This window comes from Eleginops maclovinus, chromosome 7, assembly GCF_036324505.1.
Source record: "Eleginops maclovinus isolate JMC-PN-2008 ecotype Puerto Natales chromosome 7, JC_Emac_rtc_rv5, whole genome shotgun sequence".
NCBI classification, from domain to species: domain Eukaryota; kingdom Metazoa; phylum Chordata; class Actinopteri; order Perciformes; family Eleginopidae; genus Eleginops; species Eleginops maclovinus.
Genome location: NC_086355.1, coordinates 21,651,148 through 21,678,868, shown reverse-complemented (window position 1 = coordinate 21,678,868; position 27,721 = coordinate 21,651,148). Strand labels below are relative to the sequence as shown.

At 39.0% G+C, this 27,721-nt stretch overlaps 1 protein-coding gene across 2 annotated transcripts; it reads right to left on the bottom strand.

Moving 5' to 3' along the window:
* Positions 1 to 184: 184 nt before the first annotated feature.
* Positions 185 to 26,976, bottom strand: LOC134867764 (insulin-like growth factor-binding protein 2-B). 2 transcript variants are annotated; one of them, XM_063888571.1, is made up of 4 exons: positions 26,492 to 26,976; positions 12,118 to 12,269; positions 7,051 to 7,191; positions 185 to 396 (listed from the first exon to the last, which is right to left on the bottom strand). In XM_063888571.1, the coding sequence occupies exons 1-4, from the start codon at positions 26,847 to 26,849 to the stop codon at positions 340 to 342; spliced, it is 708 nt and encodes a 235-aa protein (XP_063744641.1). In that variant the 5' UTR covers positions 26,850 to 26,976; the 3' UTR covers positions 185 to 339. The 2 variants fall into 2 exon arrangements, with proteins under 2 accessions (XP_063744641.1, XP_063744640.1); XM_063888570.1 differs by lacking the exon at positions 185 to 396 and adding an exon at positions 1,055 to 2,749 and having other exon boundaries at positions 26,492 to 26,974.
* Between the last annotated feature and the right edge of the window lie 745 nt (positions 26,977 to 27,721).

Genomic DNA, 27,721 nt, shown 5'->3' with positions numbered 1-27,721 from the left:
ATTGTAAAATGATCTATGCATTGTTATTCATGACCTCAGTTCCATTTTAAGTCCTTTGGAGGTTTGGAGAATCAACATGAGACCAGGATTCATGAGAATGTCACAATCACTTTAAGTTAACATGGACTTGTTGACAAGTACCCATTGTTCTAAGTCAAAGCAATAATCTCAGCATGAATATAAGTACATAACAAAACCGTTTCTGTTTATTCTGCTGGAAAATCAACTTGTGTGTCTGTTTTATTTTATTTTTCTTACAGTGGCTACAATGGATTATAGGTTTTGAAATAGGATAAAACATTCCATTTCAACCATTGCTCAGGATGATGGATGACTGTCTCAGGGACAATAACAGTGGATTGCGTACAGCCCACGGATGGCAGGGATGGTTCCAACCTGTAAAGTGAGACAGTACTTAGACACATTGTCACGATATTCCCAATACCTAGTACTGTCAGGGGCATTCACAATCATTAATAGCACCACTACGTCCCTCTGTCCCTTACCCACCTTTAGACCATGTGATCTGCAGCAGAAATATGTGCGTGTTAGCATGTGTGTCCCTGCGTGCTTTTGTACTTGGGTTGGTTTATTCATAGACACCTTTACCCACTTAGTATCACATTCGTCAATGTCAGCCCCCCATCGTAATCCCTCCTCGTGTCAACACTTCATTAGTAACCACAGCAACACACACACACACACACACACACACACACACACACACACACACACACACACACACACACACACACACACACACACACACACAGCAGTTTTTTAAACGTTATTACCACCAAGTGCCTTTTTTCTCAAGCAACATTTATTTGAAGGTGACAAGTGCTGATGGGAAAACTGCTGAAAAAACAACTTTTCTCTGCTGCTAACACATAGGAGGGGATTCATAGAAACATTATTACATCTTTAGTCAAGATTGTCAAAACAGAGTTAACTTTAAATACGTTGCTGACAATGATGTAGGAAGCAAGGTTGGTTCATTACAGGGAGATATTACAAGATGCAATCAGTGAAAAGTATGACAGAAAAAAACAACTTTTAATTAACTCCCTGCAAAGTGTTTATTGAGGAAAACAAGGTTACAAAACTTGTTGGCACCGAAATGAGATTGAGCACACATGTCTTGGATATGTTGATTTCCAAAAACAAATACAAGTCTAACTGCAGCTCAAGTATATTACAGGCTTGTTAGCTTTCAAAGGTACAGTTGCATCACATCTGTCGTGACTATCCACTTGAGGCAGGCAGCAATGAATTCCATTTATTATATATATATACAGTATAGTTGCACGAATTAAATCTATTCATGACAACTAATTCACTTTTGAATATACTTGTAAAAAATATGCTCAATGTTCTTATGTCAGTTTATGGAACAGTGGAAGTGTAGATTAGGTCATTTTAAAGGGGCCTTATTGAGCTAATTTTCAGGTTCATATTTGTATTTGTGACATGTCTCAATGCTTCAATGTTCAAAAAGCTCTTTATTTTTCTCATACTGCCTGTGCTGCAGAACCTCTTTCCACCCTCTGTCTGAAACCAGAGACCAGTCTGCTCTGATTGGTTAGCTGGGCGACTCTATTGTGATTGGTCAACAGCTTAGAGATGTCCCGCCCCCTTAGCCTATCACGTACAACTGGGAGAAATCCAAAAGTCTTGTATTTTTGTAGTACTGGACAGATGTTTCATTTTCACATTGTACATTTTGTCAAGATACAAATGCTAATTTAACTCTGTGTCTGCTGGAATGGACATTGGATTGCTAACATATATGTTAAAGGTTGGACTGTTTCAAATGTTGAGTTTACTAGAGGACTTAACTTTAGCTTGAGGAAAAAAAACAATTATTGCAGCTTTAAAAGACAAGGCTGTAAATATTCTATGTGTATGTTTTTTTTGTTAAAAAAAAATCCTATAGAATGACCCAAAGCAACCAATTATAGCCCATGCAGCCTAAGCATGATGCAATTTATCCCTCTATAAATGCACTGGCTGGCATGCTTCTTTATTACAATGAAAACTGTTCCTCTGCTATGAATCCATTAGAACTTACTAACATATTAATCCACAGTTAAACATAGTTCCCAAAATTAAAGAACAAGGTGGTTCAGTTGGAGTAACAATTGGTAAAAAAAACTGTGTCCAGATGTTCTAGCACATATCGTTAAAACAAATACATATTTTTACTTTTTCTCAAGATTAAATTCTAGTAGGAAAACATGGGCTAAGGTCCGAGTCCCATAACCTCCGGCCAAGAAAGTTATGTTTTCATTTTGGTTTGTTCGATTGTTGTCTGTCAGCAGGCTAAAGGAAAAAATATTGGCCCAATGTTCTTGAAATCGGTTAAAGGTTGAAACAGGGACCTCGGAAGAAACCCTTTAAATGTCATGGTCTTTAGAGTCTAAACTCTCTGATGTCAGTAACATGATCGTTTTCCTCTATTCTTAACATTGTGAGATAGGATAACGTATAAATTAAACAAGTCTTTAAATATAAGGGATTTCCTTTACATACGTACACAGAATAACTCTATTCATGTGAAAACCCTCAGAGACTTGGAACTTTCATGAAAACCCAAACACTTCTAGTACAAATCTGCCGCAGTGGGCTCCTCCTGAAACTGGTAGCAGTTGGGATCCCCTCTGACTCGAGGCGTTTCTGGAATCTGGACCCCGGTGTAGGGGTCAACACACCAGCACTCGCCCCGCTGGCCATGGTTGGACATGTTGCACTGGAGAGGAGGAAGAAAAACACAAGCTAGACAAGTTGGAAAACACTAAGAACGAGAGGGAGGGGTAAGGATGCACAGTGGGAAGCAGGGGGTGCGTTAATGAAGCATGGCGTACGGAGGCTTGAGATGTGTGTGTGTGTGTACTCGTGGATCTTCTGGTGGCGGGGGGCCATTGGATGAGAGTGAGGGCTATGGTCCGGGCGAGACGACACTCACCCAATAACAGCCCATCCTCAGGTCATGCCCCCAACTCACAACCCACAACACATGCATAGCCACACATGCCATCACAGACACACAGACACAGACACACACAGACACACACACACACACACACACACACACACACACACACACACACACACACACACACACACACACACACACACACACACACACACACACACACACCGGCATGCCAGTAGACCGGCCCCCCCGCAGAGCCCTCCTCTACTCAGAAATGAGGTCGTAATTAAAGTGGACACAGTTTACGCCGCGCACGCGGGGCGGCAGCGGAGGGAACGGCCAAAAGAATGAAGAGCTCGGGGGAAAGAAAAGACTTTCCATTTTCTTCCTTCGATGAGAAAGAACAAAAAAAGTGACAGTTACAGTAATTACCCCGCGACAAGGAGGGACAACTCCAAAGGGAGCCGAGTGTTGAGGAGGTACAGTGTTCCTCCCTGGGAACCGAGGACTCCGGTCCGAAACAATGCTGTTGTTTGTGACCAGTGATGAAAATTGGCTGAGTGGTTGAGAGCCCTGCTTTAGGAAACAGTGGCGCCTATTCAAATCTTCTTTTCTGCTCTACTATCCTCGTAAGAAAACACTGGATATGTGACCTTGTTTGTCCTCTGGTGCCTGATTTCTATGGAAGAGCAGAATTCAAATTCCGGTCGGAAGTGTGGTTTCGTTCCTCGGCTAAACAAAAGTCTTCCCATGAAGTACGCCAAACTGTTTTATTGCCTTGTAACCTTGAGCTCAGAAGCTGTTGCGTCATTCATGGTGACAACATTTCCACACGTATGTGTGTGTATGTGTGCGTGCGTGCATAAGGGCAGAGTGTTAAGGAAAAGGAGGGTGTGTGTGACATTATTAAATAAAAAGGGGGAAGGGGGAGTTGTGTTGTGTTGTGGTGGCAGGTGGGAGTGCATCGGGAGGATGTATTTTTGCCAGGTTGATTTAAATAGGCAGATACAAGAGTGTGTATGTGTGTGTGTGTGAGAGAGAGAGAGAGAGAGAGAGAGAGAGAGAGAGAGAGAGAGAGAGAGAGAGAGAGAGAGAGAGAGAGAGTATAAAAGCGAGGGGAAATCCAAGGGAGAGTTACACAAAATGATACAGTGTTTGAGGGATTTTAAGGAGGTAAAAGGAGAAAAGCAACACAGGGAGAACATTAATGAGATTAAACCAAAAACAAAGCTCACATACAGTTCGGATTACAATTGATGCTTTTTTCCCCCATGATTAAAGTCAGTGTATTATACAACGACTTCTAACCAAATTCTAAACCTGAGGACATTTGCAGTCGCTACGGTCTGTTGCTCGTGTGCGCCCCATGAAACAGTAGCTCCCTGCTGCTGGCCAAAACCTCACTGAATGATGTCACAGCAGGTGGTTCACCTTTGACAGCAGATGGAAAACACCTGCTGTGACATCACTGATTGAGCAACTGCCGGTGTGACATGCAACCCTAGAGTGATGCAGTGATGTCGTTTTTGTGTTGATGACCAGGAAGTTAGCATTGAAAGGGCTCCCTGTACAAAAATCCAATGGATTTAACTGGATTTTGGAAAATTGCAGAGAACAAAACATAATGTTAGGCTTTAAAGGAACATCACTGTCGCATGAACTCACGTCACTCCAGCTAAGCTAAAAGCAGCTAATGTGTTGCCATGAGGATGTTCAGTAGTCTCATGCAGCTACCTGTTAGCAAGGGCTGTGTTTATGACACATATAAGCTTCAGACATACACAAATGGGGTATTCCTCATGTATTTTATGTCATGGAACAAAATGTGAAAATATCTTAAACTTCTGTCAACCACCAACCTCATTTCAGGCTCAAACACACATTCAGAAAATATTGAGACGAGCTAACCGGAAGTTATATAAAGCTAACTGGTTATTAGTTTTATGACATTTAGCACTCATTACAATTGAAAGCTAATTCGAATATGATCCATTTTCTCACTGAAGAGTTGATATGAAATAGTAATGAGTGATGCAAAGCAGGGCAACAGTAAGTATAAGATTATGTTTAAAATAACTCAAACTATTGCTGAGATACAGTTGATAGAAGTTTAGTCCAACACTATTCTTACTAAATGTAGCCACCCATAAATGTAAACTAGCTACCTTTTGGCCACCGTAGTATTGCGCTACAGTGGTACCGCCCACTTCAGCATTCCATTCACTTGGTTAACAATATTTAAACAGCTGATACCTTATGGTTCTGTCCCGTTCGAGCGAGACGTTTCCGGTAAGTCTCCACAATCATCGAGGTAGTGGCACGTTAGGCTCTGGTTGTTGACTTTTATACCTTACTCCAGCAGACTGTAGCTTTGTCCGTGACGGTAACAAGACCAGCGGTACTGTGTGGGTTAGTGAGGGGCTGCGCTGTCCGAGATACATAGCTAAGGTAGGAGCGCTCATAGTTTCTATAAAGTTAAGGTTTATGGCGGCATTTCTATAACGTGTGCTTTGTTCTTTTTTAGATTGTCCGCCACTGCTGTTTTGTCTCCCTGGTTTTGATTTCTTAAAGTAGTTCGTCTGTGATGCCTTTGTTTACATTATTGTTCCAATTTCTAATCTCCCAAGACTATTAGTGTTTTTATTATCTGTATAAATCTGTATCCAATGAGCTGATATACTGTTGTGTTTTGTGTCTTTTACGAGGGATCCAGCCCCCTGACGTGAGCAGCAGCCCTGGGAGTTGGGATTCAGTGGTGTAAGGCCCGCACGTGCACTTCACTGCCCCTTAAGTGTGTGTGTGTGTGTGTGTGTGTGTGTGTGTGTGTGTGTGTGTGTGTGTGTGTGTGTGTGTGTGTGTGTGTGTGTGTGTGTGTGTGTGTGTGTGTGTGTGTGTGTGTGTGTGTGTGTGTGTGTGTGTGTGTGTGTGTGTGTGTGTGTGGAAGCTTATCATGTAGTACAGTATATGCTTAAATGATGCTTGTATGAACTAAAAGGTTCTAATAATAACAAAGTTGAAAAACATCTGTAATCATATGGCACTTTAGACTATTATATCAATACTCATTTGGAAGCTGATATATAATAGGGAGAGTATGTATTGTACACATTCTTACCTTACACAATGGATCATTACAGAACAATGCTTCCGTGTACATCCTACCCTACTGTAGGCCATATTGGATCAGCCCTCATTAAAGGAAAAGACACACTGTAATGAGCATGGCCACCAACTAAAGGTCCTGCGGCAAAAGGGAGCTGCTGTGCCACTGTTGGCACTGTTCCACCATTAGAACTAGATTTACACACTGGGACTCTCTTCAAGACAGGGCCTCAATGTGTGGTTAGGGGAAGTTTCCTACATGCCACAATTTCTCTTTAGACAAAAGGCTAAAGGCAAGGTATGCATAAGTATATATACTGTAGGCACAAAAGTGCTGACAGTTTATGGACCATGTCCTGCAGATGCTTGTTATAGAAGAATTCTCGGCATTAATGAAAGTGCACTAAGTTAAAACGACTGAGAAGGTCGACGGGTTTAAGTAATGATAGGATTGTGCAAATAGGCAATTTAAATGTTAAAATTTCATGATTAATTTCCTCAACAACCCTACATCCGAAGTCTTACATCTAGAAATTAAGACATTCTTGATATTATACTATTATATTATCACATTTCATACATGCTATAAATGCAGTTATTTTCAGTACTAAATATTGGGAAATGTAAAAGTCTTGTTCAGTCGATCAACCTGTAACTATTTTTCTTTGTTCTAAACATAGTTTGAACAATGTTCCATTATAGAACATGGTTACCTAACGTCTGTTTACGAATTATTTGACCATGACGTAAGATGATGTCGTTAGTATTGTGTTTATTCACTTTGCTCTTTGTCATTCCTACCATGTTGTTTATGGTGATAATCCTCCATGCCTGTCTTCCAAGCTTCGAATGTCAGAACACTCCCAAGGATGTTTGTTCATACGTAAAGACTAATTAGTGTACGTTCGTGTGATACACTGTAATCTACCAGTCACTGTGTCCTATCTAAATAAACAGCGTGATTGTTGAGGTGAAGTGTCGTGAAGTGGCCCAATTCGCTGGCCTTGGCTCACCTGTTTGAGGTTGTATAGTCCCTGTCTGTCACAGTTTGGAAATTTGAGCCCGTACAGGTTCTCCAGCGGGCCTCTGTTATCCTCAGAGGTCATTTTAGAGATCTCCTCTAAGACTCGTTCCAGCTCCTGCTCACAGGCGCTCTGAAAGGACAAGCAAAGAGAAAATTATGAATTCTTAAAACAATTAAATACTAGGCATACATAAAAATACATTTACAGGAGCAAGATTACTTCAAGTCAATTAAACTAAACCACCCAAAGACGAGTAAGTTTAAGTTAGACTTAAGTTGGAAGCCAAAGAATGTGGTCTGTCCAAGAATAAAATGCAGATCTGTGTCTCACATGTTCATACACTTAATACAGTTCTGACTATTCCTGTTGCATGGATGTGCTAATACACGCTTACCATGTATAGTATCCATTTGCACACACACACACACACTCACTATACTGTGACAAAGAGTGTATCAGGCTGCCACTGGGATCAAAGGAGACCGGTCTTATGATTAGTTGGCTGAAGATGAGAGAGCGAGGCAGGAGGCAGCCCTTATCAGACGTCTAAATGTATGGATGAGAAGTTATCTCTCTTTCTTTCTGGCTCTTTCTTTTACACATTTTTCCTATAGTCATGTTTTCACTCTCATAATGAAGACATGAACTAAATCCACACCGCAGTGAATGTACCCAACAGTCTCCCTGCTGTCATATATTAGAGTACAGGTTAAGGTCATTTTAAGTCACACAATGGAGTGGTGCAGAGAGTGTATTTTCGTTGTCAGACAGGAAGTTAGAATTTCAAGGACTCCCTTGACACAAAACAATGGGATTTAAGATTATTGCAAAAACAAAACAATGTGTGGTATTTGTTCAGCAGGATAATCATATTTTAGAGGCGTAAATGTAATCGGCAGAAGTAAAACACTTAAATTAGTCAATAAAAGAACTACAAGACGTTTGCACTGCTAAGCTAAAGGCTTATCTGTGTTTGGCATAATGCAGATATACAATCCTGTCAAAAATTAACTCAAAACGCAACTCATAAAGTTGCCAAACGGACTGAACGAACAGCAAATAGTGAAGAACACGTAGCCCAGATATCTATTAAGTGTTTAGGGGTGCAAATACCTACATGTTATTGAGAAGCTTAATGTTAAAATTACTAAATTAATGTGTTTGAAATTAGTTATATTTACTGAGAAAAAATAGCTAATAAATTGCAGTTACTAATCTCAAATTTGATGATTACCAAATTGTTGGTCGGAATATATTATTTTTGGTAAGAACTGTTGTTGGCGAATATAGCCTTCATTCTGCTGCTACGTTCTTATCTTAATTAAAGCTATCTTGAAAAACCTTTAATGGAAGTTGGACATAAATCAGTGTTCACTATTGTGAGGTTTACATTGCCAGGTTTAGGTATGCAGATTTATTTAAGTCAGACTGATGTTTAATACTCATGTTGTCTGAACTTGCTTAGCTACATTTGGTTTGCCAAAAGGTGGCGAACCAAATGTAGGTGGCTAAAATGTCCAGTTTGTGTGCTGAAAATATGCACACCAAATGCAGCTGGGACACAACAGCATGGGTTGGGTTGTTAGCATAGTCTGCGGGAGCTAGCATGCCCCCTAGGCTAGCAACAGCATTCTCCCACAGTTTGTCAAACACTTCACACCATTGCCTTTAACCAATGTCATTAACTTTGCTCTCACTGCGGTCAAAAACATCAGTTTCAACTCAAGGTGGAATTCAATCGGGGCTAGCAGTAGATATGTCTTGTCTTCTTCCTAATCAAAATGAATTAGCAGTGAAATCTGATCTGACCACAGCATAAGTATGGGATTGCTTCATGGCCAGTATTGAGTTACACTGGTTTTAGTCCCCAATATCCCTAGAAATTACAATACGATTTCATTTAGCTGATGCTTTCATCAAAAGTGACTTTTAAAAAGTGCGTTCAAACAAGTACATTAGCTTTCAATAAACTAACTAACATTGTAAGTGCTGCTGCATTGGCTTCAAATACGCCACATTGTGTACGTATACAACAGAGGATTAAGTATTTATTATTGCTTTTTGGCCAAGGTGCAGTGAAAAGACATGTAGGTTTTCAGCTTGATTTACATTACATGCTTCATGCTTTGTGAGTATTTTTAAGCTAAAGAAATCCCTTTCTCTTTCACTGAAATCTTCCATTTTCATTTGATTGTCCGACTCATGATGGACACAGCAGAATCAGAAGTATCCTCTATTTGTTTTCACGCTATCTTTTACTTTATTGTCCACAAATTGAGAACCAACTGTTCAGTCAGAGATTTCAGTGTGTTGTGAGGGGAGGTTAATACAGTCTTAAGCCTTAAGTATAAATGAGTGTCAGGCTACAGCAGCCTGATACGCAATTCTTTCATAGGTTTAGAGCTACAAAACACTTTCTTTGATTTTATTCAGATATGATTTACTTCACAAGACTGCTAAACAGACCTCAAATCAATTGTGTCAACCCCTTAAAGGTTATCTGTCCAATGAAAATTACACACAGTAAAATCTCTATTTACTTTTACTTTATACCATGAACATATTTTGCTTTCCATGGACAAAGTTAAAAGTAAAATATCTAGGTTATGCTCGATTAGCATACGTACCTAAAATTGATCATTGAGGGTTTAATGAGGCAACATATTAAGAATAAAACATCAAAACAAACGATATAACGGTTCTTTATGTGGGAACAATCATATGAATGTGATAAGAGGGAGTCTTTTAATTAATGAAAACAAATGAGTACGAGGGATAAAGTGGCAAATGTGACACGAGCCCAGCTGACAGTGAGGCATGTGTTTTGTGTACAGTATCTGACCTCACAAGAACAAACACAACAGAGTGCATCCATGCCTGACACCAGCTGTCTGCAGGTCCTCCCCCGGCCCAGCTGCACTTCTCCTTTTACTGCATTCTCTCTTTTGTTGCTTCTAATGATCGCCACAATTGTTTTGTACCCTTCCGCTTATGATTGTTTTGTTTTATTTTGTTTTGCTGCAAGCGAGTGAGTTAAGTGAGGGAGAAAATTAGCAAATGCACATAATTGTTTGCCATGTTCTGACATATATGGACGTCCGCAAGCATAGCCCCCAAGGGCTTCAGCTCATTTGCATGAAACAGAAAGAATATCTGCGTTTGTACGCCACCCCATTAAGGCGTTTTCTGGGAACTGTTTTTATTTTTTTGCAGAGCTGCGTTTAACACTGTGAAATGTTAAGTGAGTGTTTAAAGAATAGAGGGGCGGGGGGTTCTAATCTGTTGAATGTGTTAAACTGCCAAAACACATTCCACTGTAGACAGCCAAACAATATTACTTTTCATAATGAAGATGCTCATTATGGGCAATTATCAGAGTTTGGACATATTTTTCTCTCAATGCAACTAATGTGGCTTGTTTTCACTTCATACATAATTGTTAATGCATCAATACATAGAACAAATGCATGAGGTAGTGCTAAATGTGTTTGAAAGAGTAGTAATTAGAGAGGCATCAGCATATTGGTTAGTCAGTTTGAACCACAAGGCCACCGTTTTCTAACAAAGACATTCTGTGTGTATCTCTAAGCGAACTGCTAACAAAGCTTTAACTAAAATATAATTTAAAATTAGCATTAGCATATCATCAACGCTGTTTTCCTTATTCTGAGTAATCAAAGTTAACACCCTGTCACATTCTTGGAAAACAAACAAATGCACTTTCAGAATTCGACGAAACTTGATTAATTTGAGGTTGTGGTCACACAATCTGTTTACACAGTCATGCTACAGGTATTTATTTGATTTATGGGAACAAAGACCTGCTCCATACCAGGTAAGGCAAAGTGTTGAAACTTGCTTTTCTGTTAAAGTGAAGGTTCATTTAGGGAAAGAGCTGTGCTATGATGAATGTGCTTGTTATGATTAGGGTTAGGGGCCATTCACCATGGGAATGAATGGAAGATAAAAACAGTGTGTCTGTGCACGTGCGTGTGTTTGTTAGAGTGAAAGAGCGCCAGAGGAGGGCACCACTGTACCAGACAATGTTTTACCCACACATTGTTGACCGTTTGTCACGGCAGGCTTTTGATAGGCAGACATGTCACTGCACTGTGGCTTACACAACTAAGAGTGGTAGAAATATCTAAGCTGGGAAGCTGCTGTACTTTTTCATTTGTATTTGAGTATTGTGTAAGTGTTTTCCTTTTTTTTAAATTTGTTATAATAGATATAATGTTTGCTTCTTTTTTAAACGTATTCCTCTTACTGTGTTTATGTATGCACCATTTACCCCAGTGTTAATTCCTCATATGTGTTAACCTACTTGGCAAAACACCTGATTCTAATTCAGATTTTTAGGTAGGAAGTTTATGCAGAGTTACACCACACTCAGATTTAGTTTGGTTAGAATGTCATATAGTATTGGGCTATCGTTTCTCTACAACAAGAAAAATAGGGAGAGAATAGAGTCCTTCAGCTCATGCTAAATTAAGTGGTATCAGTTATGGTTCCACACTAAAAAAGTTGATGGTGTTATAGAATAAGACAACTTCTATTTAATTTAGTTCCAGTGGATAATTCCTCATGTGCTAGACCCTGCATTTTCAAATAAATCTACTGGCTTCAATTTCTTTTTTCCCTTGAATAAAAAAGTCCACATGATTAAACCAAATTATGGTTTGATGTCTGCTTTACAAGTTTGCTTTGATTTACAGTTCACAACTGAGACCTCCACTAAGGCTGTTTAATAAGTAAAACATAATGTGTTTATCCACCCTGTGATTTAGATTTAGAGGTTATTCCTTAGTGCTGGAACTGCTACCTCCACGACCCGACCTCGGATAAGTGGGAGAAGGTGGGTTGATGGTTCTTCCTTGGCCACTGATACACCTTTCCACCAAGTTTCATAAGAATCCGCAATTCACTTTTTAAGTTACCCTGCCGACAAGCAGACACACGGACCAGCCAACCGAGCCAAAAACAGAACCTCCTTGGCTGAGGTAATAATGAATACTGACTTGTCCTTTAAACAAAGTTTCAAGGTTGAATTCTGACCTTTAGTTCTTTCTGGGTTTGGGGGTACTCTAGTTGATTGATCCTCATCCTGGTTTTGAGATCATTCACGTGTTGTCTCTTGGCCGACTCCTGCCAAATCCAAAGGTCCAAGGAAGGTCTTTTGCCGAGTGGATTCTCGGTCCCATGTGCCTCTGCAATCAAACAAACAAAAACCTTCTCAGACATACGGTTAATCTGAAGCATCTGTACATAAAGTCTTCCAAGGCGTTCTTCAAAACAGACTTCACGTTTTACTCAAAGCTAATTCGACCTTTCGGTGTACTTTCTGGTTTTAATCCCAGGGTAACATTCAATACTTTAGAGGTTCCCAGAAACGCTTATATTGAATCAATTCTTTGTGCATGAAAGTGTCCTGTCTTTTAGGTATGTGATTAATAGACAGATGTTAGACAAACAACATCTCTGCTGCTTTCTAAAATACTCACATTATCTACTTGTATCCATTCTTTAATCACACAAGCTGTTATTGAAAGCTTTCTAATAACAGGCCCCTTTACAAGTCATCTTAATCCTGGTATTAGAAGACAAAGTCATTCTGTGTCCTGAAGGCATCCTGTGTCCCTCATACCTCATGTTACTAATTCTATACTGGACAGTCAGGCACTGCAATGGCTATAATTATTATGGCGACAGTGTGAACAGGCCTGCTAAGATCTTTGAAATAGTACATTGTTACATACAGCCCCTTTAGGCTTAGGACACAGGGCATATTACACAGTTTGCACAGGTTCTCTCAGCAGCTGGGGTCAGTCTGAATGTGTTTCCTGCTGCTGTTATACCAAAAGTATGCCCATCATTGTGAGATGGGAGAGACAAAACACAAACAACAAGCTAACACGGTAATTCAGAACAGACACCAACTAAGAAGGCAAATTAATACCCAAATGCAAAAAATGAGAAACCAATGACGGTAAAAAACAAATACAAAGAGAGGTGAACACAGTTTATCAGCAGAGTCATCACAGACATAATGATGTGAGATTGTCTAACACATTTTAACAGGGAAGCGATGGCTGAATTAAAGAGCCGAGCTCGTCTGCTAGTCATTGGTGGTGAGTCCAGACCTGTGAGGAAGCCTTTCTGATTAAGGCTTTACTTGCTGACTAAGGACTTTTTCAGGAGCCTAATCTACCTGCCAGAGGCTGTGTGTATGTGTATGTGTATGTGTATGTGTGTCTGCAATTAGCACTATAAACCAGGAGCAGATCTCTGGGATTGTAAATCATGGCCGAGTGGAAAACTGCTTAAGCACTCCTCACACATGCTGACATCTCCTGCAATGTTTCTGTGCGTGTTCACACGTGTCTGTGCAGTGTGCACACTCTGCCAGGTGTGGAAGTAAGCGAGGCTTCTACATTGCAACACACTTTCCTCTTGACATGATATTAATACAGATCTTATTATAAATGTGTCAACGGACACTTTAAGAACCATTGGTTTTTAGCTTTAATTGAATGTACTTACTGTACTTAAAGAGGCCTTATTATGCTTTGTTGTGGATATCCCTTTCCTGTAGTGTGTTATATAAGTTGTGTGCATGTAAATGGTCTGCAAAGACTAAAATCCCAGGTTCCAGAGGGAGTTTCTTTCCGACAAACTCCCCCCTCTCTGCCTGAAACACCGCCATTGGACTCAGACGTGGCTCTGGTTTCACACAGAGGTTGAAAAGCGTTACCTTTTTGAACATTAAAGCATGTAAACATGTAACAGTATTGGCACAAAACACAAATATGAAACAGCAAATTGATCATAATAGGGCCCCTTTAAGATTTGTTTTCTTAAATGTTCATATTTTAAGTGTATATTCTTTTTGGGAAAACAAATTACTTTTATTCAACTACCTTCCATAACAATCCTTTACTTTTAACTCAACTGCATTTCCATGAATTGTAAATTTGAAGCACAGATTTTAAGTCATTGGATGTTTTTTTTTATTTTTGTCACAAGAGAAAGATCTATCATTGTAAATTGAGGCCTGTCAAGTTCAAAGTGCTTTTACCTTTCTTTGAACTGTTCTTTCAACTTGGCAGGGGTAATAATGGCTACTGTAGATAAAAAAGACGATTCGTAACAAATATCTGAAGATTTTTTAAATGATTCAAGTACGTTAAGGGAACATTGAGCAAATGCCTATACGCTGTGTTTCAATAGGCATTACGCCAAGCTTTTCTACAAAGTTATTTTAGTCATTGTGGCTGTAAATGCATAATGCAACAATACATTTAGGCGTTGACATTCGTAAGACCTTTTACTTTTCAACACTCAATGTCGTCTTCCTAGTTTTAAGTTTCTGATTTCCTGTTTTATTTGGAAAATTCTGTATCTGTTTTACTTCCTGTGTTTTCCTGTGTTTGATTGTCTGTCCTGGGTTGCTTAAGTGCTGTGTTTTGAACATTCAACACTATATTAATCAAAAGTAAAAGTATGAACATTACTTTTTTACTGAAGTAATCAAATAAAGTCAACATTTCTCAGTGTTTACTGAGCTATGTGGTGTTTCTTAAGCTATGTAAAACATGTATGGTGATTTACACAGTGATAGGTTAAGGCATAACAAGTTTATTATAAATACATTTGTATTTATTTTAAAATATTTCACAATAAAAAAGTGTTTTGAATGTGAATTCATTTTCTTTTCTTTTTTTTCTTATGTTGTGCACCATCATGAGCGGAACAAATAAAATAAAATGTAATGAAATATAATCATACATATTGGGATTCATGTGGATTAATACGTGTGGACCGGAGGGTGAGGGTGACAAGCATAAGTTTCACTTTCCTTTTTTTATTTCAATTCAAACCCTGGTAATGAAGAACATATGTGTCACAGTTGTCCACGTTCATAAAATGTAAAATAAAAAAGGAAAGTGAAACTTTATCTTGTCACCCTCCAACCCCTAAATGTATATACAATGTCCTACTTTATAGTACTGCTTAGATCTGTTTATTTTTCTTTCATTTTGTGTTCATTTTGTATGTATATCTTAGACATTTGTTTTTATTGCTTATCTATCTATCTATCTATCTATCTATCTATCTATCTATCTATCTATCTATCTATCTATCTATCTATCTATCTATCTATCTGTCTGTCTGTCTGTCTGTCTGTCTGTCTGTCTGTCTGTCTGTCTGTCTGTCTGTCTGTCTGTCTGTCTGTCTGTCTGTCTGTCTGTCTGTCTGTCTGTCTGTCTGTCTGTCTGTCTGTCTGTCTGTCTGTCTCTCTGTCTGTCTGTCTGTCTGTCTGTCTGTCTGTCTGTCTGTCTGTCTGTCTGTCTGTCTGTCTGTCTGTCTGTCTGTCTGTCTGTCTGTCTGTCTGTCTGTCTGTCTGTCTATCTATCTATCTATCTATCTATCTATCTATCTATCTCTCTCTCTCTCTCTGTCTGTCTGTCTGTCTGTCTGTCTGTCTGTCTGTCTGTCTGTCTGTCTGTCTGTCTGTCTGTCTGTCTGTCTGTCTGTCTGTCTGTCTGTCTGTCTGTCCGTCCGTCCGTCCGTCCGTCCGTCCGTCCGTCCGTCCGTCCGTCCGTCCGTCCGTCCGTCTATCTATCTATCTATCTGTCTATCTGTCTATCTGTCTATCCGTCTATCCATCTATCCATCTATCCATTTATCCATCTATCCATCCATCCATGCATCCATCCATCCATCCATCCATCCATCCATCCATCCATCTATAGAAACTGTAGTTCCCCACAGCGGACGCACATTGATAACGTCCCTCATCATAAATACGTGGGATAGTGTAACTTCAGTCGGATTCTCAAAGCACCGCAGTCTCTTCTCCTAAGTCCTTTTGAATTCTCCTATCCTATTCCTTAACCCCTTGATGTTTCATACAAAGGTCAAGGAATAGTAGATGGGAATAGATGATAGGAGCTGATTTTTCGACAATTCAACCGTACCCTCAGCCTAATTCATTGCACCTGTTCCCCATCAGCCTTGAGTTCACCTGACCTCCTGTACACCAGCACTTCATCCCCTCATTAGTTTCAGCTTGTTTTTAGGCCTTGGTTTTCTGTTAGTCTTGGTTGGATCCTTGTGTGTCCTGCAATATGTAGTTTTGTTTGTGTTTTATTCATTTTGTGCCTTTCTGGAACAAGCCTTTAAATTAAACTAGTCTTTCTGCCTCCTGCATTTGGGTCCACCCTGCTCCATTACCCGGGAAATTTTATAGCTTTGAAAGCAAGTACTCATATTGAACGAAACAACTTTCTCTTGTACTGGCGTGATATATGACCAGAAGAACCAATATAAATAACTTTTAAGTTATAGAGTTGTGTAAATAGAAACTGTCACTTGCTGGTGGCAACATGTAACGACACAGGATCAAGTAAGCTGACGCGATTTATCCTGAAAACATAAATAGAAATCAAACATGTCATTCTCATGGTGCTTCAACAGTTAAAAAGAAAGGGGTAGAAACAACTTTGACAGGGTTTATCCTCTGAGGAACAAGAATGTATTTTTGCCAAATTCAATAATATCCATCCCAAAAAAAAGAAAACACACACTCTAGATGTATGTGATGGATTGAACCAGCATTGCCATCCTTGAGTTTGAAATTACCCGTAGATTAAATTAACCTTCTATGTGACTCAAGCTACATAGGGAGCACTCTGCAATCTGATAATCAAACTGTGTGGCCACAAACAAGACCTTAACATGTGTATAAGTTTAATTATATTCACTACAGGAACGGCCAACAGTCATAAATTCAAACATCCAGCTAATTCACAAACAGTGGAATAAGCTCCCACATGTAGTGAGAGCGTCTGCAGAACACATTAAACATATTCAAGGGAGCATGATTTACAATCTAAGTCTGTTGCTCTAAAAATAAAATGTACAGAGCAAAAAGTGATATATCTTTCTTTTCCCCTGGTAGTTGTTAGTACACCACACTGACACTTATGTTTCAAGGGGCAACACTGGAGTAAGACAGTTAAAATAGACTGGCACACACAAGTTGTAAAATGTGTTAAAATCCCAACTTTTTTCTATATTTTTATACTTATAGGAACTCATGACAGCATGCTCCAAGGAAAAGAAAAACTAAAACACGTCTTTAGCCAACAGCTGTCATCTAAACACTGTGTTGTTGATTCTGTCTTCAGTGCCATAGAAACTACCTGTCTCGAGCTGTTGGCTTTGGGTATTGCCTTTTAGGCAATGCTTTCACAGTTCTCTCATAGCACAGAATGAGTAATGTCTTTCCAGAGTTGCTTAGCATTAATGTATTTGTGTATTTGTTAATGTATACAGTGAAGCTGTGTCTCTAAAACTTTACGGTGCTTCCACAAGCCAAGAAAGTGGCCTTACAGTACTTCAAACTATTGTCAGTGCAAATGGTTCCTCTCAAGGCTTGGCCACTTCAAACACTTAACGGCTGGCCAACGGACAAAAAGCAATTGAATAATGAAGGTTTGCCTAGCCAGAGATCCCCTTCAAACCTTTTACGGTTAGCTGGTTCTTTCAACTCTTGATGTTGCTATGCGTACATGTGGCCATATGTGTGTCATCCAAACCAAATCAAGCTGCCTTTGTAGTTTTAAGGGGAAACTGTTACCAATTGTTGCTCACTACAGTAATTGTCAGACCTTTAAGACAATAGGTGCACTGTAAGATCAAAGTGGTTTTCTCTTACAAATGTATGCATTTAACCATCAACGTCAGTGTGCAACATACACCACAGATCTAAGGGGAGCTTATTTTGGCAACTAATTTAACTTCTTTTGTTGCGTGAGAGCAAAATCTGCTGTGACACATTTCGTTGGTACCAATTGTACATTTGATTGATTACATACATTGTTTTCCAATCGATGTTGACTTCAATATAACATGGGAAGTTAATGTTCATGTCTGTTGGCTTGCCACCTGAAAATACCAGCAAACAACTATTCGTCTGATTACATGGCGTAATTATGCTTTGGTACAGAATTTATAGATTTTGGTGCCCTTTGTCCTGAGCAGGCTCATTGTATTGTAAGTTACCAATATTGCTAATTTATATATTTATACTTTAATCACTCTCACTATCAAACTAATGGGTAATTGTTGGGTCTAAAATTCCTAGAAGTTCCGGAAAGAATATGAGCCACTTCAGGGTTAGAATGCCATTATGGGCTATCCATGCAGTGGGTCCAAAACTATGGGCAGCAATTCTAGCCCCGGCCTTTTCACGCAAAGAGTAAATGCTCTGACTGTCCAGGGGAAACAGAACTGTCAAATGCACTCTCCATCAAACACCGTTTGGTCAAACAAGTCGGGATAGAGATTATAAAATCAATCACTTTTGATCTCGTATAACCTTTGAACTATAATTGATAGATACCCAAATTTGGTGTGTATGATGCTCTTGTCCCACTCTCTCAATGCGCCATGTTGGTCTTGAAGTAGCGTATTGTCTTTACTGTTGGCTAGTAATCTAAACAGCGCATTAAAATAGATAAGTTGATCATAATATTTTGGTTAACTACCCTGAAATGGACTATAAAGTAGCACACCAGTGCCTCAAAATAGTACCTATTAAAGTACTTAAAGTAAATGCACCTTTCTTGTTGTGTAGTAAATCTAGCTCATTATGTTGTAGTGATAAAATGCAACATGTGACCCTTCAGCATGAACTGTTTTAACATAAGCACCAAGGCAACAGGCCTCCTATTAACACCTCAGGGGGAGTTTTCTCTGAAAATGCAGGAGCCAACATGCAGCCTTTACTCTAAGTGATCTCACGGCTTCATCTTTTCCTGTGATCTGTGCTGACACACATTTTGTGTGCACACATATTTACATAGCTAATTAAAGAGCTGACAGTGCAAGTGAAATAGTATGAGCAAGTCTCAGCAGAATATCGCCTCAAGGGCAACAAGGGCAGTCTTGGACCACCGCAAGTGAAGAAAGGAGAGACAAGAAGACAGATAAGTGATTTGCAATATGTGCAAGTGAGATAACAAAGAACACCTAGTGTGTTTGTATTGCAACATATGGGTGAGTTGGACTTGAGGATACTGTAGTGTGTGATTGTAGCTATCCTATTGGAAGGAAAGAACAATTTTGGCAACTCTCCAAACACCAGATTATGTCCAATACATTTTTTTCTTAGTCTTAAAATAAAAGCAACTATTAATTGAAATGGTTAATGCAAAGTTAAAACCCTTAGGCATCATTTAAGTCATTTGTAATAATACATAAGGACTACGAACCATTGATTCAGTATTGAATATTGGCATTTATTTGACATTGTGAAATTTAAGAGGGACACCAATTTAAATAAAATGCCACTGTCATGAGACTTGCTTTTGGTTCCTGTTTTGTTTTTGAAGCTTTCTCAATCTGTGTCATGTCTGTTTTTGTACTTCCTTTCTTTGTGTATTCCTGATTGTTTGTTATACTGGCTTTATTAGTTTCAGCTGTTCCCCATGAGCCCTGAAACTACCTGATTTCCAACACACACACACTGCGAGTTATGTCCCGTTCGAGGAGACGTTTCGGTAAGTCTCCACAATCATCGAGGTAGTGGCACGTTAGGCTCTGGTTGTTGACTTTTATACCTTACTCCAGCAGACTGTAGCTTTGTCCGTGACGGTAACAAGACCAGCGGTACTGTGTGGGTTAGTGAGGGGCTGCGCTGTCCGAGATACATAAGGTAGGAGCGCTCATAGTTTCTATAAAGTTAAGGTTTATGGCGGCATTTCTATAACGTGTGCTTTGTTCTTTTTTAGATTGTCCGCCACTGCTGTTTTGTCTCCTGGTTTTGATTTCTTAAAGTAGTTTGTCTTTGATGCCTTTGTTTACATTATTGTTCCAATTTCTAATCTCCCAATACTATTAGTGTTTTTATTATCTGTATAAATCTGTATCCAATGAGCTGATATACTGTTGTGTTTTGTGTCTTTTACGAGGGATCCAGCCCCCTGACGTGAGCAGCAGCCTTGGGAGTTGGGATTCAGTGGTGTAAGGCCCTCACGTGCACTTCACTGCCCCTTGTGTGTGTGTGTGTGTGTGTGTGTGTGTGTGTGTGTGTGTGTGTGTGTGTGTGTGTGTGGTTATTTTTGCACCTTTCCTAATTTATCACTTTCTTTTCAGTTTGCTGTGTCTGTACAGGGCACGTGTGAGTGGCGGTGAGTAATCTTTAGATTTTACCTGCTTGTTGCCCCCCTCTCAACAGTAATTGTCTGCGCTCGTTTAGTCAGTTTTTCTTGGCTGGATACCATTTTAAATAATATTCTTGTTGTTGATGAATTCCTCATAAATTGTTGCTTTTACTGGTTGAAGTACTGTTTGTAATGTATTAAATTTGTTTGATATTTATACATAAATATCATACTCTTGGGAGTAAATCCTTGTCTTTATCCTTTTTGTTGACTGCCAACTGTATCGTGTTTCTAATTTAATCTGAGGAGTTTGGCTGTTTGCTACATTTGAGAAAAAAAGGGCAAATTTGATCATTAGAACAGCTAACTTTAGGCCGTGTGCACGGCCGAGGTTACACATCAATCAAAGGTTAGCTACAGAACACTCGGACTAAATATTAACAACACTATTCTACTCGTAAAGGTGAACTAATGTTTGGCGTGATGAAGTTTAGTAGTCTCATTTAGCCTCTGCCTCTTTAAGACATTAACGTTTCCTAAGTCCCGAGTAGGGCACTTATTGACATTATACAACATTGTATAACACATTCTTTTTAAATCTCTTAAGCTTGTTTTAACCACATACTTTATAGAGTGGTGCAGTAAATGAGTCCTATAACCCCCCAAAATTACTTCTGTATTGTGATTTTGGTTGACACAAGCTTTTTGGTTATTTCAGTTTTGTTCAGTGACATAACATCTGCATTGCTAACAAGTAACTAAACTAACTACTTAACGTCATCATGCCCAAACAAGTCCGGTTTTAGTGATTCACAGCCATGTGACCATGATTTAGGTCGTTTGTAGCCTAAGGTTAGCTTGTTACTTCTGGCGATTGCATTTACACTTCTAAAAATACAAACTGGGGTCAATATGTAGAGATTATGCCGCTGAACAAAATGTGTTAGTATCATAAACGTGTGCTGGTCACAAAGCTTATTTTTCTGCAATATACTGAATTCCAAAAGGGAAATCCCATTGCCTTTTTGACATGCTAAGTCCCAGGTCAGCCTACAAAATTACATCATCGCTACACCACTCTTATTTCATGCATTTATAGAGAAGGGGGCAGGATCCAGGGTTTTAGGACTTATGCTTCAACACTTGAGGGTCACACCAGTCAAAGCTGGAGAGGTGGATGTGAACTATGGACTGTTTACTCAAGCTGTCATGCTGTTTACTTCAGTTAAGTTCAGCCAAGTCATGTCAAGTTTATTTATATTGCACATTTAAAGAAACTGGAGTTCCACTGAGTGCTGTTGAAGATGAACAGCACACAACAATAGCATGTGAAATATTACAAAATCAATTAAATGAATGGAAAACATAAGCTATAAATATCCTTTAACATTGCAACACAAAAAAACAACCAATCAACCACATCAAAAGGCTTGAATATCCAAGTGTCTGTTCTCTTTCAAGTGAACAGCAGTGTGGTTATTTAGCAGTGAGAACGTAATCTCATCCAACTACAGGAGACACCCCAAAGTGTGCAATTTAATGGTGACAAAGGAGACAGATGTTGACATCTGATAGCCAGCAGTTGCTCATGCTTGAAAAGCCAAACATAACACAGTGAACTGAAAGAAAACCGCAGTCTGAGCTGATGGTCATTTTCAGCTCTCCTTCATGTGTTCTTACCGGTTTGAACACAAAGCCAGTAAATCACAGCAGAGAGCTCCGATAAAGCCATCACGCTTAGATGAAGTTACACGGACTGGGATTGGGTTTGTTTTTACTACCCTCTCCCAAGAAAACCTGGACGTGCGTTAACAACAACTACTGAAAGAAAATGCCATTGTTGAGTCTTTTATTGTCTGAAAAAACTTCAGTGCATAACTTATGAAATGCATTTGTCACAGAGAATTTACCCAAGATACATCATTTAGATAATGTAAAAAAACTGGTTGATAACTCAAGTTGCACCTGTTACTGTTTGGGAAAAATGTATTCTTGAATTGAAGATAATTAACTATTCACAACTTCTAAATATAAACCTTTCCCCCCCCCCCAAAAAAAAACCTACAGTAGATACAGTGGTATGCAAAAGTTTGGGCACCCCTTAGGAAAACCACTGCATCAGTTTGTCACTTGCTGAGCTTTTGAAGCAGCAACTTCATTTTAACATATGTTATACCTTATGGTAACAGAAACATCTCAGTAGTGAAATAACTTTTATTGGTCAAACAGAAACATGTTTATGTGCATTCAAACAAAAATAGGCATGTGCATAAATTTGGGCACCCCTAAGAAATAATTCCATTAATATTTAGTATTGCCTCCTTTTGCTGCAATAACGGCCTGTAGACGCCTCCTGTAGCCACAGACAAGTCCCTTAAGCCTGGCAGGTGGTATTTTGGCCCATTCTTCCACACAAAACGTCTCCAGTTCAGTCAGGTTTCTTGGCCTCCGTGCATGGACAGCCTTCTTCAAATAAATCCATACATTTTCAATGATGTTAAGGTCTGGGGACTGGGATGGCCATTCCAGAACATTGTACCTGTGCTTCTGCATGAATTCCTTGGTGGATTTTGATCGGTGCTTAGGATCATTGTCCTGCTGAAAAATCCAACCCCGGCGTAGCTTCAACTTTGTGACTGACTCTAGAACATTCTTGTCAAGAATCTCCTGGTACTGTAAGGAATTCATGTGGCCCTCAACTTTAACAAGTTTTCCAGTACCTGTGCTAGCCACACAGCCCCATAACATGATAGATCCTCCACCAAATTTTACAGTGGGCAACAAGTTCTTTTCATTGAATGCAGTGTGTTTTTTTCGCCATGCATACCTGTTCATGTTATGACCAAATAACTCAATCTTGGTCTCATCTGACCACAGTATTTTGTTCCAAAATGCTTCTGGCTTGTCCAGATGTGCTTTTGCATACCTCATGCGACTCTTCTTGTGATTAACACTCAGGAAAGGCTTTTTGCACATCACCCTTCCAATGAGCTCTTCCTGGTGCAAAGTACGCTGGATTGTGGAACGGTGAACAACTACACCATCAGCAGCCAGATGTTGTTGTAGTTCTCTGGAGGTGGTCTGTGGCTTCTCTGTGACCATTTTCACCATCCTTCGCCTGTGCCTTTCCCCTATTTTTGTCGGCCTACCACATCTTTCCTTCACACGGACTGTTCCTGTGGCCTTCCATTTCACAACTACGTTTCTGACTGTGGAGACAGACAGTTTAAACCTGTCAGATAATTTTTTGTACCCTTCTCCTAATTTATAATGTTGGATTATCTTAGCTTTCAGGTCAGTGGAGAGTTGTTTTGAGGTCCCCATCTTGCCACCCCCTAAGAAAGAACCTAGGCCAGGCACAGCCAGCTATTACCTATGTTAAATAGCCTTTTTCATGATTGGTTCCACCTGTCTTTGTAATTGAAGGTCTAATGAGCTAATCAAAGCAATTTTGTGCAGCAACCTGTCAGCTATAAATCCGTACAGGTGTTGAAATGAATGCTATTTATAAGGGTGCCCAAACTTTTGCACATCCCATTTTTTGCATTTTATTTTATTATAATAAAACTATGTAATGCTACCCTAAGAATTTTGGTCTGGAAAACACTAAAACGTCTACATCTTTGTAGGAAAACAAATGTTGTTGCTGTGATCTTCTATTATAAAGGAAAAGCAAATTGTCATGAAATCTCAGAGGGGTGCCCAAACTTTTGCATACCACTGTATGTATTCATGTTACTGAAGGACAATTAAAGTCACAGAAGAAAATGACTAATTATTATTTTATTAATTATTTTGTGTAGAATATATTATTTTTTGGCAAACTCATTTTATTTATTTCATTTATTCATTGCAGCATTTCTAACCTTTTTTAAAAATAATTTGAAATCACCAACAATTGAAAAAAGTGCTTATTCATGCACAATTAGCCTCAATAAATGGTACATTTTTCCTTATGTTTGTCTTTGTGTGTTTGCGTTAGTCTAATCATTCCAATGTACTAAATAAATAACATTTAGTACATTGATACTCCCTAATACAAACTCAACTCTGCTTTTACATCATCATTTGCCATTCCATTCCCCTTTTAATCGAACACTATCGACTGGAGCAGATCCTAAAAATGTCAACCCGGTATCCATTTGAAGCAGGACTTTTTAATCAAATCGGAGAACCAAATCTTATGTGAGTTAACAAAACACCCTACCTTTCATAATGGACACTATTCTGAAGGATTTCTATGGTGTGTGTCTTCACTATAACAGCATGTTACAAGTTCTAAAATACAATCTTTGTTTAAAATGTGCATTAAATTGCTCATATAAAGTACCACTAACAACATCCTATCATAAAAGACTCCCAATAGAAGAACTTTGAGGATAAATGGGTGACAGACATGTATGGGTTCATGCACGGGGTACTGCTTGTTTGCACTCACAGATGTGGGCCTGTCACTGCATGCCAAACATACAGCATATGTCAACATTCAATTTCAGGAATCAATAGTGAACCTTTGTCCCTAATAACTTTAATGTGGGAGAACAAATCATAACATGTCTACAGTATGTCCACGTAGGGCTCCAGATACGTTTGATGAGGTTTTTCTGACATTTTTCAGTTTAAATGTTGTGCTGAGTCAATGTACAGCCTTTTTGACTTAATTTTAAGGTTACAGATTCAATATCATGCCGAGGTTTAATCATCAAGTCAGAACTAGCTTGCTTGGTAATGCTTGTACACAGGCAGAAAATAAAAATTGTTACATTCCCTGATGCATACTGGAAGGCTTTTTTTTTAAAAGTACTGTATCATGATGCATAAATTGTGCCCCTAATAAAGGAACATTTACCAGAAACAAGAGCTGCATGTCTAAGAATGTATCAACTGTTTTCATTCCCAAAATAAAACAACAGGACATGAGTTTTTTGCTTACTTAGCCCTTTGGTGTGATTTCATCAAAGGATTTAAGCATCTTATAAGCTTATTGAAACCAGTTTTAATGTTTCTGTTGGTCTAACAGAACCTGATAGTCATTACTAGTTTTGTGGAAATCAGATTGTAATCCCCTCACTAAATTTGATGTTATGTTAATCTGTATGTAATTTCCCATTTAGACACAGGATCCTTTGAAAAACCACAATGACATACTTGCAAGCTGATCTTGATTACAACAACAGATTATGTTCCTGAGAATATGAGTAAATGTCAGTTTTAAAAGTATAATATCCCTTCAAAGTCTACTGTTGCACTGGAAAGAGTATACGACATTGTGAGGCACTGTATACACTCATTATGCATCTATAAGGTTAATAAAGAACCCTGGATTAGTGTACCTAATTTATTAAAGCGGATTACAACCCCGTCACAGACTTTAAACCACATGAATTGATTTACTCACCCTACCTAAAACAGTACAACAAGCTGAAAATACAGCATCTTAAATTATACTATTATAATTCTGTATTCTAGAGGAATTGGCAACTTGGAAGCTCCCTGAAAAACTACGTACCTTCAAAGGCTTTTTTGTTTCTGAATTCGCACCACCAAAAGAGTGGTTCAAAGATAACAGGTTTTTGTAGGTCAACAAGGTAGTAAGCATCAACTGGTTCCTTGTCAAACAGCGAATGGTATTCATCCATTGGATTTTGGAGAATTGCAGAAGCTCTGTGGCAAACAAACCTATAATAATGTCATCCTTTTTTCCGCAGGATAAACCCCACCCCTTTTTTTGAGTATAATGCAATTGGCAGAGGTAACAACTAAAATATACAAACTACATCCCGATAGCATGACTTTACGTCAACAATGTAACTAGGCGGAGTAGTTTTAGCATGAGGACAATGTCTTTTTCAATTTAGCCACTTGTTAGCAATCATCGTTTTTAAGACAAGTAAAGTTAATAAATTCACAAGTAGGGTATTGATGTATTTCTTGTATAACAAAGGTTATTTTTTTGAGGCTACTTACCATAAACCATTTAGGATAATGGAACCATAAGTCCTAAAAGTTCTCGCGTTACAAACTCAAGAACTATGAGAGCCCTGGCTTTGATGATAGCCTTTCGTGGTTGTATCTGATACTTAACCAATACAGTAAGGGGAGGCTGTGTTAATAGTGAGCTGGAAGAGGTTAAAATGCTTAGCTGACTGGAGCTGTAGAGTCAAAATAGGAGTTCATGGCTAAATTATTTAACCCATTGTTAATGTAAAAATGATTGAGTACTGCAGTTTTTACCACGTAACAAAAAACAAAGTACGTACCATTTCTAGCCTGGTGGTACAGACTTGTGTCATCCATGTCTACTTTTCGTCCACATCGTCCTAAACCGTGAATGAGCTGTTGCAAAGGTATTTCAGAATCTGCGCTCGGATAGCACCTCAGCCCACTGGAGCATCTTGTCGTATAGACCCCGCAGAGTTCCCCCTCCAGCTTGGCACAGACCGGACAGCAGCCACAGCCCGGCTCCCTCACAATCTCTGTGCATGCTGCTGTGACTTCAGGACATGAAGCTAGTTGCTCCGCAGTACAACTTGGACAACGGAAAGCTAAATCCCCAAGTAAGATTCCAGGCAATAAAAAGTATCCAAACAGCAACCCGTAAGTAAAATATATGACCATTCTAACGTTTGTTAGGTTTAAAGGTGACTACTTAAAGGCCGAAATGAACGTTGGAAAAAAAAACAGGTACACAGGACCCTGAAGGTCAACTGTGTGTGGGTAAATATTGGATGCCACTGACAGGGTCCTATCTGCTCTCATTTTACTGCCTGACTAAACAGCAAGAGGGCAGATAAAACCAAAGAATACATCCTGCAATGATTGATTTTTGTATGGTTTATTTGTGCAGATATAAACATTACATGCAAGTTTTAAAAGTACATTTTACGATGTAGTAAAGTAAAATAAAAAGTCCATAAGAAGGTTACAGGTATATTCAGTTGTGCAAACATAGATTTATAAAATTGAAAAGGCATTTCTAATTTCCACCATCAAGACTGGTATGTTTTCAGCTTGGTTTATATGTCCATTTGTCAATAAGACTACAGTAGAACTACGGCTAATTAACATTACACTTGGTGGAAGGGAAGAGCATTAAACTCTGAAAGCTCAGAGCAATTTAGTACAACTATTTTTCTTTGTAGTTTACATGTTGTTTTCACACCAAAGTCCAAAGAACGATGACCCAACTTGGGTAATGGTACCATCCAAGGAGTAAATGATTGTGCAATAAGCTCTCCCAGAACCATTCACGTTTGTAAACAGTTCATGGAAATAACGGAGATGACATTCTGTACTACTTTTTTTATTAAGTTCATCGCACTGCCATGCTGGGATGACAAACACAAATACAACCGACTCGGCACCATGTACACTCCCTTAAAACAGAATCTTGAAGTTAAGGCAAACCACAGAAAACCAGGTCTTTCCAGGGGAATATTAAAGCTAGTGCAGAGTGTCTGTGATATGGCCCTTTCATTCGCTGTAGGTCA

What these genes read in the sequence shown, in the direction of transcription:
- LOC134867764 (XM_063888570.1), bottom strand. Translation starts at nt 26,849, where the DNA reads ATGGTCATATATTTTACTTACGGGTTGCTGTTTGGATACTTTTTATTG. An exon ending in GTACCACCAGGCTAGAAATG is followed by an intron (nt 12,270 to 26,491) that starts GTACGTACTTTG and finishes GTTTGATTGCAG; the next exon opens with AGGCACATGGGACCGAGAAT. An exon ending in AAACCCAGAAAGAACTAAAG is followed by an intron (nt 7,192 to 12,117) that starts GTCAGAATTCAA and finishes TTGTCCTTTCAG; the next exon opens with AGCGCCTGTGAGCAGGAGCT.